The 15,954-nt window shown below is 36.2% G+C and overlaps 1 protein-coding gene across 3 annotated transcripts in view; it reads left to right on the top strand.

The window, feature by feature from the left end:
- The first annotated feature begins 64 nt into the window (after window positions 1-64).
- rbm20 (RNA binding motif protein 20) overlaps window positions 65-15,954 on the top strand; it is a 49,095-nt gene continuing 33,205 nt past the window's right edge. The window contains exon 1 of one of the 3 annotated variants that reach the window (XM_048987244.1): window positions 65-336. In XM_048987244.1, coding sequence (XP_048843201.1) covers window positions 317-336 — 20 coding nt within the window. In that variant the 5' untranslated portion in view covers window positions 65-316. Of the gene's footprint in view, window positions 337-6,166; window positions 6,600-15,954 lie in introns of those variants that run through there. The other 2 variants (XM_048987242.1, XM_048987241.1) reach the window with 2 other exon arrangements.

The raw sequence follows: 15,954 nt of genomic DNA on the forward strand, positions 1-15,954 counted from the left end.
GATAATGTGTATGCACTCAAAACTTATACTGCATTTGAAGCAGGATGCTTTAACTGAATAGAGTAACCCCTAAGTGAATACTAATCATAAGGCGTCTTACCTATTCCTCGTGCGTATGTATACAAACGTACGCATACGTTCTCCGTGCGTCCGCGTCTATGGTCATCCGCTCCGGTGGTAAGAAACCCACCGGAACTACTTGCGCAGCAGATGGCGGGAACAGCGCGTGCCGGCCGCTGCGTTTGAGCTTATTCACATCTCCGTATCGTTAAATGGAGGTGATTTAAGCCAGTCTCGTCCAAGACGACGAAATAAAATGGCATTCGGTCCCATCAGGTAGGAAAACGTTGTGTCTAAAGTAGCAAGATGCCTGAAACGTGAGAAGCCCTAGTGTTTGAGGGTACGGGCGCATCCATAGGGATCATTCACCCCCCATTACACAAGAAATGTTTCAGTGTTGATGAATATTGCTGGAATTGTGGTATAGAGTTAGAGCTCCTCTGCTTGCAGTTCATTACTTAATAATTGTAAAAGTGTAGGGGAATATTAGTGAACTACCGATTAAAAACTTACCCAAAAACATCTGTGCTCAAAATCAGCGTACACGCACCCTTTAACTAAAAATTCACTCTTTATTATAACGTATTTACCACAATTTATAACATGGGAGCATTTCTATAATTACCACAGAAAGTAGCTATTTCAGATAATTAGCCATGTTGCCGTTCATTTGGACTATTTGTTAAACACATGATGTCATCAGTACATCGAGTAACATTCAAGTATCGCCTGCCAGTATTCAGTCGTATTTCTTATCAAGATATAGCATAATGACAATTTTTATATGTTCGGCATCATTACGAACTCCAATGAACGTAATTCACAGTGTAACATGGTAACTCGCTTTTTTTTCTCCTCATAAAACCAATAAAATCTAATACAGGTTTTTTTATCCTTTCTTACAAAATATCTGCTTAGCTCGACATCACAGTCGCATCTAAAAACCGCAACTTAAGTCAAATCTTAAGCCGTTTGCCCCTCAGTAGCCGAAGTGCTGTATGGTTTAAATGAAGAAGGACCCGCACATAACGACAGCTTTGGTGAATCGTTTTTCTAACGAGACAATTTAACAAACAACAGGAAATAGGTGGTGTATATGCATGTTAGAATTTTAGTGTATTATTCTTGCAATGGACAGATGTGGTTTAGGTTCCTTGGGTGATCCTCTGTGCTATCTATATTCCAGCATAAACTGAACTCCAGGTTTCCAGTTGTCTAGTTGTAGTGAAGGATATATATGAATATGTATGGGAATTGATGTGAAATTTCCAGCATGTATTAGAATGGATTAGAACATAATTGCCTGTGCTGTAGATGAACAGTTAAAATCTGTAGCCCTGATGTGGCTTATTTGTGAGGATTCGGTATAGGAGTGTAGGTCGGTGGGATTGCCTGAAATGCCCTAGCAAATATGACAGGTATGGAAGAAAAGATTTGGGTATTGCTCTATATTTCAGTACACCAGGTGTCAGTATGCACCTTTGTTTTTACAAAACAGCCAAACATGCACAGAAGAAAAAGAATTATGGGAAAGATCATCCATCCATCCATCTATCTACTTTCTAACCATATATTCTGGCTTAGGCAGCAAAGGGCACAAGGCTGGGATGCACCTTGAATGGGATGCCAGTCCATTGCAGGGCACACACTCACACCAAACAGGCAATTTTGAGACAACATTTAGTCTAACTGCATGCCTTTGTACTGTTGGAGGAAACATGCACAACACAGAACATTAAACTATGGGTAGTTTACTTCCCACAGAATACAGTGATATTAAACGTTCATGTAATTCCACAAACGAGTTAGTAGGTGAACAATGGAAAAGATGTATACTGTACTATGGCAGTTCCAGTTATTTGGGCTAACAGGATATAATATTTTGTTTGGTTATGGCAAATATACTTATTTGTTATTTTTGTCGTTCTAGATGTTAAAATATTCTTTATAAAGTCTATCCAAATAAGATTAGAAACTATTTTTTACAACTCTTCTAATGGATTTTTATTAATTGTTTACAGCAAGACTGGACTTTTATGGTTGGAAATCATTGTAATAAATGGTTTGAAAGATGGTGCCTTCGTTACCAGTAAATCTTGTATTGTATCAATAGGTGGCAGTAAAGCTCAAAATCAAAGAGTTCCAGAAGAGCCTTCATAACATTATTTTGATTTTGATGAAGGTCATTGCCTCATTTGAAGGGTTTGAAAGTTTCTGCCAAGAGGTAAACTGTGTTGTTTTATGTAGAAACGTATCTTGCATTAAAATGCTAACTTTTAACACCTGCCATTTAATGTTTCGTCATTTTAATGCATCATGAATTGACTCACATTTTTGGAATACGGTTTTGGTTTTCAGCTGGTGCAAGTACTTAACTGATGTTTCTCAGAAAATTATATTTTAGATTTTTTTTCTCAGAAATGCGTTAATATATTAAACAGTTTATTTTGCTATTTTGCTTAGAAGTATTGTACAGTAGAAAGTTTCTTTTTCCTAAGGTCCTGTGTTACTGACCTTCAAAGCTCTAAATACTTTTGTGAGTCATTGAATTAATTGAAAATGGGGCGACGGGCCTCATTAAAAACAAATGCAATAGTAGTAATGGCTGAGGAACGCTGATAACAGTGTGACTTAGATAAGGAACAGGCAGCTGGGGGCGTTCTCTAGCTACTTAGAAAGAATGCTTGTCTGCTGAAGAGATCTATCAAGTATAGAAACCCAAAATACTTAGATGATATTCATTAGATAATTTTATGAATAACAAACACAGTTTTGTAGCAGGGGGAGAGGGTTGGTGACGCATAGTGCATGGCTGTAGTGCTGAGTGTGTGGCCTGTGGCACATATTGCAGGGGATTAAAATACCACCAGCTGCAGGTATCACAAGGCTTTTGTGGGTGATGAAGCCTGTTATTATTCTTAGCTATTACTCGAGAGCACTGTTTTTTACTTGACTGTGAACTGGATGGTCTTCTAGACTCAAAGGATAAAAGGACACTGGAAATATTTTTTTCTTCTTGTGTTTCACAGCATCGTTGTTATTCATTGTGGTGCTTGTGATCAATATTATTATGTTAGTTCACATAATTTTGTATTTAAAGATCACCTTTAAAGATCTAGCGTACTTTTACTCTATTTTATAGAGGTAATTGATGAACATATGTGTGTATGTGAGTTTCAAATGCAAGGCAGTCACATACTTATTCGGCCTTTTGTCGATGGAAGTGAGAGGGTCACATATACCTTGTAGACATAGCTTGAAAAATATGAAATCCCTTGTGTGATTTATTGGTGTTTTGTCTTGTAGACCCAAATGTAAAGGTCCCATATGTACTAATTTGATGACTCTTTTCAGCCAGTCATTGGATTTATGCAAGACCTGCCTTGTCTATCCACTATCTGCTTTTTTATTACTCCATCTCAAAACAGCCCCTTACTCTGAATTTACAATCATGTGTTTATAATCATGTGAGGCTGCTTTGATAAACTACACATAAATCTGTCTGGGTTTATAAACCTCTGAGTGCAAGTTAATTTGTTGTCCAACAGGTGCCATGTGTGAGTATTGGACCCTACCCTATGTGTCAGGACCAATAAACTTGTCAGTTCCATGAGCTGACCATTGAGGGAACATTTGCAATCTCTGAGGTTTTGTGTGGCTCCATAAAAGAGCTTGATGGTACACATAATTTTGATATAATGGGTATTGATGCGGAGAGCAGATTATTTTTGATTAGTGTGATGTTTGTTTATTTTATGTCTTAATTGTAATAATTTGCATGCATTCATATTTAAATGTTACTAAGCATTTTAAATGTCAATTAAAAATAATTTATGAAAATAATTTTAAGTAATACTAGTCAAAATGCGTTTTTGTTGATCATAAACCTCTATTTTACACACCTAAAATTTCACAAGATTTTATATTGGTTTGCCAAGTTAGCTTTCATTGTTTATTAAAAATGGTCTAGCAATATTTGGATTTTCTTCCCCATAAACACAAAAAAACATATACGCTGCTGAACAGATATTCAAACACACAAGAGGCAGTGAATTGTCCTATGCAGTGGGTACTCATGTTGCAGTGGTGGAATTTGTATTTTGTGTTATGGTAGCTTGTGGCTTTTTTAAGCCAGTTTTATGAGGTCACGTGTGATGCTGCACAGTGTGTCAAGGGCAAAGACACAGAGAGAAGACCATACAAACTAGTTAAATCATCACACCCTGTAGTGAATTCTAAAAGACAGCAAGCAAGGGACAATAAATACCATGGCCATAGAGTTAACATCGCAGGGTTAAACATGTAAACTGCAAGAAAAAAACCCTGACAAGAAAACGGCAAGAAAAAAAACACAGCTATTCATTCCAACTACAGTCAGTGAACAAATGAAACTAATATAATCATAATGATAATCCTGGTAATGGCTTCACACATGCCTGCTTAAACCTGTCGTAAGATGAACAGTGCCTCTTTTTTTCTGGCTGACTGGGGCCGTGGCCCTGAGTGGCATTCCCAGCTGTACTAAGAATTTTCTGGAAAACTGATCTTATGAATAGGGAGCCTTTTATAACTTAACACTTAGAAAAAGGCGTCTGGCCAACATGACGTGGCCAGTGGCCATGCTGGAGTTTATTTTTGTGTTTTCGGTTTATTGTAATTAAGAAAGGTGTGGCACTGATATACACAACCAGCACATGAAGGAAAAGACATATCTTTTATATGAGACAAAATATCGCTACAAGAACTCTAATAATCTGAGAGCTACGATTGATATTTTCAGTATCAAAAATAATACCATAGTTTAGTTAAACATACATGGAATGCACATACCTGCATTTTTGGTTCTGTGAGGTTTGTGCCATAAAGAGGACATTTTGTTTTGTGCTGTATATTTTGGCTTGAGATGTGTCATATTAATGGTATCCTCTTACGTATGGGCCAAAAATAAATACTGTTGATTGTCATTGAGAGCTTTGTTTCACCTAGGAGCTTGGGGTGTTGGGATTATAATTTCTTTTTATTGCCATTTCATCAGTCAGTCACTATCAGTCATTATTAGTCTCCTATTACTGTTTTAGTTAAGTAATTTGTAGAGCATGATTTTTGGAGGAATGTTTTATAACAAATGATGGGAAGGATTCCAAAGGCAAACTAAATTCAAACTCCTTCTGGGACTCAAGAACACACTGTTTGTGTAATAGGATGACCTTTTTAGTTGCCCTAGTTTATTACATGTATTTTTTCTGATGTGCTATATTTTTGGATAATCCCAGCAGTGCTTGTGTTTTGCATTTGGTTTGTCAAAATCCCACCAAACTGTGTTAATTTACCTAAATTTCTTCCATTTTGTTGCTAACTCTGTAATAAGATTTCAGTCTTTTAGAGAACCCTACTGATGTTGTTGCTTAACTTACATTGAGAACACTGTCAGTTGCCTTAATAGCTGTTGTTTTTCTACAGATGGCAAGATGAATTTTTCAAGGTGCATTAATGCAGTAGCAGTAGCCTCATTATTATAGAGATTGTGTTTCCGACTGACAACATAAAAGGCTTTTTGAACATAAAAGCGTTTTAGGTTTTAGTTTTGAATGAATGTTGATGTAGTGGATGGAAAAAAACTGTAAATGATAACCGTAAGAGGTTCAAAATATATTCAGGCTAGCTGCCTAGTTTCTGTTTTGTTTCTTGAGGAATTAAAAAATAATGATCAATTTCTTTGAATTAATAGCAGGTCAGTAAGAATTCTTAGGGATATTTTTACTCAAAAATTTGCAGCTATAGAGCTGAAGGCATATTGTTGTTTGCTGACATTCCCTCACAAGGTATGTGATGAAATTGCTCCAGTCTGTTGTTGCTGATACAGCGGCTTTAGACAACTGGCCACCGCAAAATTGTAATAATCTGAAGCAGTTTTCTGGAGATAATCTTTAACTGATACAGATGTTAGTGCTTAGACACCTACTGAGAGGTTCCACCAGGCTCGGACCCAGCAGGGAGACTGCTAATGGGGATATCTGTAAGCGTTGCTCTCAGTGTGTGGGCCCCCACAACTGCGATTGGTCAAGTGTCCTTTGCTCTTCCTCCTGTTCTTTCCTTTAAATGTTCTTCCAGCCCCTGGTGCAGTCTCCTTTGAAGAGGTCCTCCTGCGTCCTTGCCCTTTATTTTCTAATTTGGAAAGAGGAAAGTGGAGGGGGGAGGGGTGGCTTTTGGCATGTACTGCTGTTGGTCCTGCACTGAGGAGCAAAGTTAGCCAAACTTGCCCGCTACAAGCTGGCTCTTTCCTCTTTGTCTGATTGCAGTGGGGGATTCCCTCAGGGCTGGTTCTGTGTGGCTTCTTGCTCGGAAAGTGCTTTAGAGTTGTCATTTTGGATCCGTTCATTATAGAGGTGGACGTGGATTTTTTCCATCATGAAGCCGGCTTGGGAGAAGCGTATTTTTGAGGGCCATGTCGAGAGTCTCAAAAACGGACAAAACAAACTCCCTGGACAAGCTCCAGGGGGGCTCCCAGGAGTGAATACTGTTAGTGAGCCCTCACAAAGGTGAGTAGAGTATCTCTAAATATTACTGGAAAAGGTATTTGCAAGTGGTTCAAATGACTGGTTCATATACATAACAAGGTTTTTCGATCATGCAAATTCATTTTTGTGAATCTGCTTTAAGCATTGAATGGCATTGAATGGCATGGTATATTGTGTATGGGTTTGTTTATGAAGTCTCTGATCTATATAAAAAGACATGAAAAATTCCAATTTTGACAGCAAATTGATTGTCATTTTAAGGAAAAAACATTACACCAGTTTGAGTGTTTTTATAGGTTGGTAGATTAAACTGTACAATATATTTTCATAAACTTCATAACTTTCCGTTCTGGTCAAGTTAAAGGTTGTGCAAGGCCATGACTGAACTACTTTACTGCGAACTTGACTGAAAGTATTCAGATGTGCTCTGTTATTTTGTTGCAAAAAGACACCTTTTTGTCTCTCTTTAAGATTCTACCTTGTCAAATTTTATTATAATAATATAAAATAGTAATTTTATTAAATTAGTGATAACTACATGCTGAAACTAAGTCTGCTTGAAAGTGTCAATATTAATCAGTGAGTGTTTTACTGAGTTGTCTTTCAATTAATTATTTTTAACAAAAAAGTATGAATTATTACAGCTAAGCTGCATTTATGTTCTGAATAAAGGTTCAGTGTAAACAATGACTTGGATAATGACACTAATACCTGAATAAGAACTTGATATATTGAGCCCTTATATGAAATCAGAATGCATTGTTTACTGTAACCTTTGCATGAAATGTTAAGCAACCCAATGCAATCAAGTTTTGCTTTGGCCTTGATGAAGCACATTATTGGATGGTTCATACTCTTATTGGCCTCTAAAATATTAAGAAACAGATACTGTATCTTCTTAAAAATACATATTCATACAGTTACAAATTAAACATTTCTTTCATGAAAAGAATGCCCTTCATATGACTTTTGTAATTATATTTTAACCCTGAATCCAATAGTTTAAATTTGTGAGATTGGAGAAGTTGCCATTTTCCGTGTGATAAACAGATAGATTTGATAAATTTGGCCTCCTTCTAGATTCCATTTGAACTGTTGCAAATATGATTGAGTATCATGAGTAAACTCTCACTATTTACACACATTTGTATGTGGGAAAAATATCTGCCATTAGACATCTAGTGTTAGAGCCTCTTTGGATTTTGTCTGTAATGTTTAAAATATATATATTATGTAGAGTCCTCAGAAGTATAGGTTTGACATTGTAAATGAGAAGTTTTTATGTGTCCTGTTTTAAAAGCTAAACAAACTGGAGTTTCAGAATATTACCAGAAACAAAAATATATAATCTTAGAAATATTTTCCAGAAGAAGTATTCCAAAAAAGTAATTAAAAATTTTTAAAATTAATGATGTGAATACAGTATAAACATTATCAGGTAATGACCATTGCACACCACAAATGTTATTACTAGTGTATTTTTATTGCATTTAAAATGGACAATGTAAATGTAGCTTATTCAGTATTTTTAAATGTTCTCCAAATATTCAAATGTATTTATTGTATATTGTGTATTTAAGGCATCATTTTAGTTCATTCTAAAGTATGTCAACCTCCACGCTAAATATTTTTAAGCCATGCAAACCATGATATTTGTTTCTTAATGATTTTTCGGTAGTCTGCTCTAAAGCCATTTTTTTGCATAATATTAAAGCAGCAAAGCTGAAACAATATCCGCTGCCTTCAATTATTTCCACAGAAATGCTATATATATATATATATATAGATGCCCCAAAAGGCAAAAAGGGACTGTTGTCCATTTATGGAATTACCATCCACGGTTTCTATTTTTAAAACAAGAAATAATATGTTTGCTTGACCTGTAATTTATGAGATATGGTTTGATTTATTTTAATGAAATGTTGGTAATGTCAGAAGTATGTGTTTCAATTTTTGTCTTATGTTCATTACCTTTAAGAGAACACCGGTTCTCTGATTAACTCAGACGTGTTTTATTTTCTGTCATAATCATGAACTGGCCAAGTGAAGCTTTTTTCGTCAATCAGATAGATAGGGTAGTTTGGTCTTGAAATTGTTTAAAGCTAAGAGGAGTAGGTCAGATTCAAGTTATTTTAGTTTTGTCTTTTTTTTTAATCTAAAACATCAAGGATTTACTCATTCTGCTTCTGATTTTTTTTTATCAAGTTTTATTGTAATTTTTAGCGTATTTTTAACACTTTACTCATGAACAAATAGTAATTGGAATTATATGTGCATTTTTTGCCAACTTAAAATTTGAAGATAAAAATATATTCCATTCACATTTAAAATGATTTAAAAATATATTATTTTCTATATCAATACAGAAATATCTCTAGGTTTATCCTGAAATTATTTATAGCCTGTTTTGGTTGAAGCCCCCGAATCTACATATTTATTTATTTATTTCGTATGTGAGAGAAAGTGAAACAGATTTCCCAAAAATCTAACTCATTGATGTATTTGACAGTGACAATGACTAACTTTATTTGAAATGTATTTATATAAAATTATTTTTCTTTAACGGAGTTAAGTTTTGATGTATCTGCTTGTTTATTTGTTGGGTAGTGGAATGTGCTGTGCGATGAAAGTCCTGTCATGCAAAATGAACGTGGTGTGTAGGATAGAGGCAGTAAAGTTCTGCTTTGCCTTGATTAACTGATTTAAACAACCACATTGTCAGTTGTAAAGTGAAAGTGTTTAAAATGTACCACTAGCTATTGTACTCTGGTGCCTCTTACATTCAGATTCTGGCTTCAAGTCACCTACTGTAGTCCATTTTTCATTTGCCTTTGATCTTGCACTGGGGAGTTGGGGTGTCATGACGAAAACATGCCATAGGAAAGGTAACGATCGTCAGACAACTCCCTTTTGGTTGGGAGGGAAAACCCCTTTGTAGCTTGAACAACAGGATCAGAGTTGTAAAGTCCTTGTGGGCTTAACCTTACCTTACAAGCACTGCTCCCATGGCTCACAGAGAAAGTTCTCTGGCTTTGCTTGGGTTCGTGTTTCTCAGTTCTTGCTCAGTTATGTCTCTCGACCTTGCCTCTTAATACACTTCTGTGTTTAATGTGTGCTGCAGATGATAGTTACTGTAAATGTCTGGAAAACCCACAGCAAACATTTGCTAACCATTTAGCCTTCTTGCATCCAGAGGCAAGAAAGAAGTGGCATGTATGTGCCAGTGCCTCATGATACAGGCTGGCTTTTTGAAATATAAAAAAGTACAAAAACATATATATTTCTTAATGTATTTTTTGTTCATATAATACACCAGGATTACATATGTATATAATAATGGGCATGAAATGTAGCAGGTGTAGTATGTATTGTTAATGTTTCATTGAAATTCCAGTAGATGTGTGTAAAAGAGATATTATTAAATAGCTATAAATTGTAATATTCCACTGAAGTTTTGGCTTTTTGTTCACTAAATGGCCATCATTTTTGTTGGAGACTAGTGTGGGAAGCAAGAACTACCCTGTCTATTTGATTAAGTACTTCAAGCCAAATGGATATAAAATCTGAATTACCATGAAACTATAACAGCTTAATTTTAGGTATCAGCTTTATCGTATAGAGTGTTGAGAGAAAGGATTCTTTTACTGCAACATAGTGATAAACACTGAGTTTCCCACGCATGTTTTTTTGCAGCTTTGTTTGTGAAAACAATCTTTTTATACCTGCCAGGGCTGATAGTGATTAAAAGTAATCTGTATCTTCCTCATGAAAACTAGTTGTTCTAATAATAATTCTTTCATGTGCTGGGTATTTCATGGTGGGGAAACATGGCTAGAAACCATTGCAACCTCTTAAGATCTCCTGGTTTTACAGAATAGCGCTACATACGTCATCACAGGCAATGCAGTTTTATCCTGCTTTATGTTAATGTCTTTCAGGGTGAAAGTTATTTCTAAACATTATAAATTGTTTAGAAAGCCAAAGATCCCCTGGTGTTTACTGTTTGTGCAAAGGGGCAAATAGTAATATTTGTCTATAAAAATAATAAATAACCAAAACACAGTACTTTATGGAACATTGGACAGAGCTTCTCAAGGCACCAGATGACCCTTATAAAGCCAATTTAGAAATATTACAAGAAGCCCCCCCTCAACACTCCTGCGGGTCTAAACTGTCATGGCTGGCTTGTGGCTTGAGCCAAGGATTGTATCGCTTTGCGGAAAAGTGCGTTCACAGCTTTGCTACCTGATGTCTGAGCATGTAGACATTGAGCAGTGTTCATTGCTGTGTTGACACAGAACAGCAACTGGGCTAATCTGTTTGTTAAACTGCCAACAGCTACATGGCAAGCACCTGGAGTTCTTAACAACTTTTTAGGGTTTTATCGAAAGCACATTGTTTTTAATTCACACTTTACACTGTAGCTAATTTATTGAATTTAATGGCATACGCTTTACTGATGATGCCGATCTGTGAAGTACTCTGCTGAAGGGATAGTCATTTTGACTCCTTTTGTAGAAGTACAGATTCTGAAATAGTTGTTTGTGTGTCTTTAAAATGAGCTGTGGCTTAGTTTCACTCTCAGAAAAAACAGATGAAAAGCACATTTCAGCTGTTACCAGAAAACCATAATACTCGATTATCTTTGGTTAGAAAGCATTTGTGGTTGCTTGGACATTGTTATACGACTAACTCTTTAAAATGTTTGGAAACTGATTTATTTCTGTTGGAGGAGTACACATGCTTTTCACATTCAGGCTTGGCTATTAAAGATCCAGCATTTCAAAAATGGCTTATACAGCAGGGTATTTCATTTTCCTTAAATACTTCTCACTACTTACTGCTTGTGAAAGAACTCTAATGATGGCCAAAACACTGCAGATTGCCATGTCTGGAGAGGATCTGCTTTTGTACCCACAAGCAAGGCACAGATTCAGCTGTGTGAGCTATTAAAGGCGTGAAGCTGTAAATTATCATCACTTATTTTGGATACAACGCTTGTTAAATATTTAATGTAAGAATAAGTATATGTAATCTCTAATTGGCTCATTAGTAGGGTGTAATGATAAACATATTTGTTGTGTTCTATTCAGTACATTATTTTCAGTCCGGTACAAATGAAACAAATGAATACAGTGCTTGACATGGGCAAAACCTAAATTCACTAGTAAATGTTCAACGTGGAAAACAATTTGGTACATGTGGCACTGAGTTGTTTATGGCTAATGCTGAGTACAGTCAGCCATAATCAGCGCTCTGGGAACATTTTAGTTTCCAAATAAATTATACTAGAATTGGAGAGAGAATAGTTGATAAGACTGTCAACGTTATTTTACCAAACTCGGATATGTTGGTGTAAACGCATCCAGTATGCTAACTCATTTGAAATGAGATCATCTGAGTGTGTGTAAGACCTGAGTCTGGCAGAAACAGCCTCTGCAAAATAGTCTTTCCTTTGGTATCTAAGATGCTTTTGCCAGGAAATTCAGACCGGTTTAAAAAAAACTAAGACTATAGCTGCAAATATGCAATTCTACTCGATAGCATTAGCGGAACTAAAGGTAATGGAGCCTGTGCAGTCTCCCTAGGGCCAACAGAAACACGGGCACCCATGGTGGGTTTATGGGCCCTTTTGTGGGGAGGATCAGCAGGTTATTGATCCTTTGGTTTAAATTACCGAAGCATGTTATATTGCATTATGAAAAAATGCCAAACAATATAGCGTTTATTTGGCTGGCAAATCTGTCTTACTCAGTGTTCAATTTTTATTTTTTTATGACGAGGCTAAGGAGAATATTGTGTTCCTTTAGCATATTTCACAAAGATGCATAGTATATCTGTAACATTTAACCGTTAAGAGTCAGGGCAGGCATGTAGCCATCTAGTAAAATTATGGCTTTGACCCCCCAAAAATTTGTTTGCTCTCCACCTGGCATATAGCCAGGTAGTAAATAAGGAGTTTGAACCTGCCTTGAAATTTGCCGGACTCTCCTTAAAAATTAATTTCTGGCTATGGAACTAGATTGGAGGCATGAACATGGGGGGCCCATTATAAGAAGCTTACCCCACTGCTCGGTAGTAGACAATGTGGGATTTAGACAGGATTTAGTTCATTATGATTGTTATAATGTTATATTGTTGATTTTTTTAAAATTTATTTTACATCTATATCTTTATAATACAGAAACAAGTATTTCTTAAGTTCATTACAGCAGGTTTTCCCTGCTGTAATGAAATCGCACTGAACCATGAACCTAAAACAGGTTTGTACCAAGCGGTGAATTCTGTGTAACATGAAACCCTTATTCATTAGTGTATGAATTGTTCTTAGAATGTTTGTTGCCAAATTGGCTAAGCCCTTCAAAACATTTTTTTTAGTTATTCCTTAAAACAAACTGTAGAAAGAGTTTGCTATTTAGAATTCATTTTATTTCATGGGATCAAAAATCTCAGGATAAAGGTCCACATGCAGTAGAGCTTAAAATGTTTACATGTAGCCTCAAACCATGGTGAGCCGACTTCTGGGTTTGGCTTCTGTTCTGACTGCATTCCTATGATCTTCTGAAAAAACATAATAATAATTGCAATCATTCGGTTTTTGTTTTTTTATTCTTTTGTGAAACATGTTTGAAGGGTAGTAAGATCTAAGCTGAAAAGAAATGTTATGTATGTGTCATTTAAAGTTGTGGTTCATTACTCCTGTAGGTCTGCAAATGCTTTGGTATGTCACAACATGAAATATAGTGTTTCTGTGTCGTGTGCTGATGGTTTTTATAACAGGTGGTAAAATGCAAAATCACGTAAGTATGGGCTTTGTTCCTCAGTCTGTTGGCTATAATTGGGTTTTTTTTTCTTTCATGGTTCTTTTCCATCTACATTCTTTCTTTGCTGATTTGCAGTTGTCAATATTTTTCCCACTGAAGAGTCATCAACTTTGTTGTCACTCATCACATTTCATGTACCATGTGACTTTGGAGGTCTTGGCATTGAATTTTCTGCACAGGCATGCAGTGTGGCTTCCAGACATTATGTGTGTTTCTTGTTTATGGTGTGTGCAGGCATTGATGCATTAAAATCAGATGATCCCTGCTCTTAAAATGATTTAATCAGTCTTAAATCATGTGGAACTGTGGAGATGTTCTGTAATGTGTTTTGTGTAAAGTGATTATGCCCAAACCAAATTTCCCTATGGGGACAATAAGGTTTGACCAAAAAAACCCAAGATGAAGATTCTTTACTATTCAGGAAGTTTTACCTTTAACTGAGCAGTGCTATCTGTCTAGGCAGTGGAAAATGTGCCTGGTTTTAAAGTGTGTTATATGTTTGAATGAAGAACCTTGCTGTTGCTGCTGCTGCACGACTGTGCCTACTGTGAACAGCTGAACTTGAGAGTTTGTAGAACCTGCTGTCACTGTAAAGGCATTCTGCCTGCATCACCATAGGAACAATTTACAGGAAATCAAATTTAACTTACTGTGCAGGGTCCAAAGGCTATCCTTCTGTGCAAGTCTGTCAGAACCTGTTTTGGGCTCTTTTTTGTGTTGTGTGTGTTTAGTTCTCTGTCTTGCCATCACAGTGATTCACAAACTCAATTTTTGTACTACATCAGTGATGGAGAAATCACTGGCATTGATGTAAGAATTGTCATTGTAGCCATTTCCAAGATCTCTTCAGTGTGTTATTTCTCCTGAGTATGTTTTGAAATGTGAATTTATATGGCTGTTGAAATCCACCACTGATTTAGAATTAATGGTTTACAAGAGATGGAAAGAGTAGTCAAATACAGGAAAATTTTCAAGAGCCCATCTAATATTTCAGTACTAATCAACATTTAGTTGATTAGTATTAGTCTTAAAAGATTGAAGTGAAAGGATCATGTTTTGTTCAGGACCTCTGAATGAATAGCTGTTTAACACTCTTATGCCAGACAATAACAGTACTTAATTCCACTAACTGTTGTTCAAACTGTAGTACAGAGGGGTACTAGGGGTTCCTACATACAAGTCTGTGGTCCAGTACGGGTCCGTGGCTAATATTCCACCAGGCCTCTGAGCACTGGGGATAGATTTGCCACCCATCCTGTATAGTATGGGGCTGTCCCATACTGAAAAAGGAAAGGCCATGATCTACGAAGTTTGCGCAGTTTGTTCAGTATTTTCATACCCCCGAATAGCAGGTGTTATCAGTTTATGGGTTTACCGGTCTAATACAATTTTTGTGTGATGTAAACTGATTTGTGGATGTCAAAACGTTGGGAACCCCTGCTATAATCCAGAAAACTATGTGTTAAACCTACTTGCTAACAAAACAATTGCAGAAAAAATACGCATAATAAGTAAGAACAATGATGGTTTGAATGGAGCTCGTACCAACACTTTCTGTTTTGTAGGTAGATGGGAGGAGCAAAATACTTATAATCTTGTTATTAAGATTCTAATTCTGGAACTGTTGGGGTAAGTGAATATAACCAGAGGCATAACACACATATCTACAGGGCCTGAGCTATGTATAGCTCCTCACTGACTCCAGCACCTGGTTCAGAGCCTCTGACTCCTTAGATGTTCTCCTGAGTGAGATGATGGTTTGTTTTGACTGGCTGGAGAACTTAAGCTGATATTTGTTTGAATGAGTACTGGTGTAATGCTGTTTGTAAATAATAAATAAAGCTGCATATAGGACTATTTCACCTTATACAGTCAGCTGACATTATTACTTTGATGAGTCAGGAAATTGATTGCAAGGTTTGTTTTGCTCCACATAGGACTATCTCTTAAACATTTATCCTGTTTAAAACGGAATTGTGTTTTAAGTGGTTGTCTTGCACTAAAAGCTTGCAGTGAAAGCCATGTTCTTTTTAGGGCCTCTGGCTGAATAATTCTTTTGTACAGGGTTGATTTCATTGCAGTTACAGTCTCTGTTGACTTTCAGGTCACACCATAGGGGCCAAAATCAAGATGAAGTGTATTATTGTATAATAATTTTCAAAAGACACATATGATGCTGTGCTCCAAGAGTTAGTAATTTCTCTTATCTGAACTATTTTACTTTGACTTTAATTGGATGATTTAATTAGTATAGTGTATTCTAGTTATTTTGTGATTCTTATTTATCCCGCAGATCATAAATTATCTATTTGTGGGACTACTTTTTAATGTAGGCATAAAGATGTTGACCTACGGAGAACATGATATATGTTGGTATTTGATCTGAAAGAGTCACCCCACCAATGCCAGAAGTATGGCTGAACAGAGCTTTAAGCTTGGTGCAAATTGAGTGAGTCACTTGGTCTTTACTGAGAGTAACACAGAGTGATTATTGTCAAAACAAGAGACACCTGTGTTTCAGTATTGGAAGAACTAATATTAAGAACAATAAT

This window comes from Brienomyrus brachyistius, chromosome 20 (genome assembly GCF_023856365.1).
Source record: "Brienomyrus brachyistius isolate T26 chromosome 20, BBRACH_0.4, whole genome shotgun sequence".
Taxonomy (NCBI): domain Eukaryota; kingdom Metazoa; phylum Chordata; class Actinopteri; order Osteoglossiformes; family Mormyridae; genus Brienomyrus; species Brienomyrus brachyistius.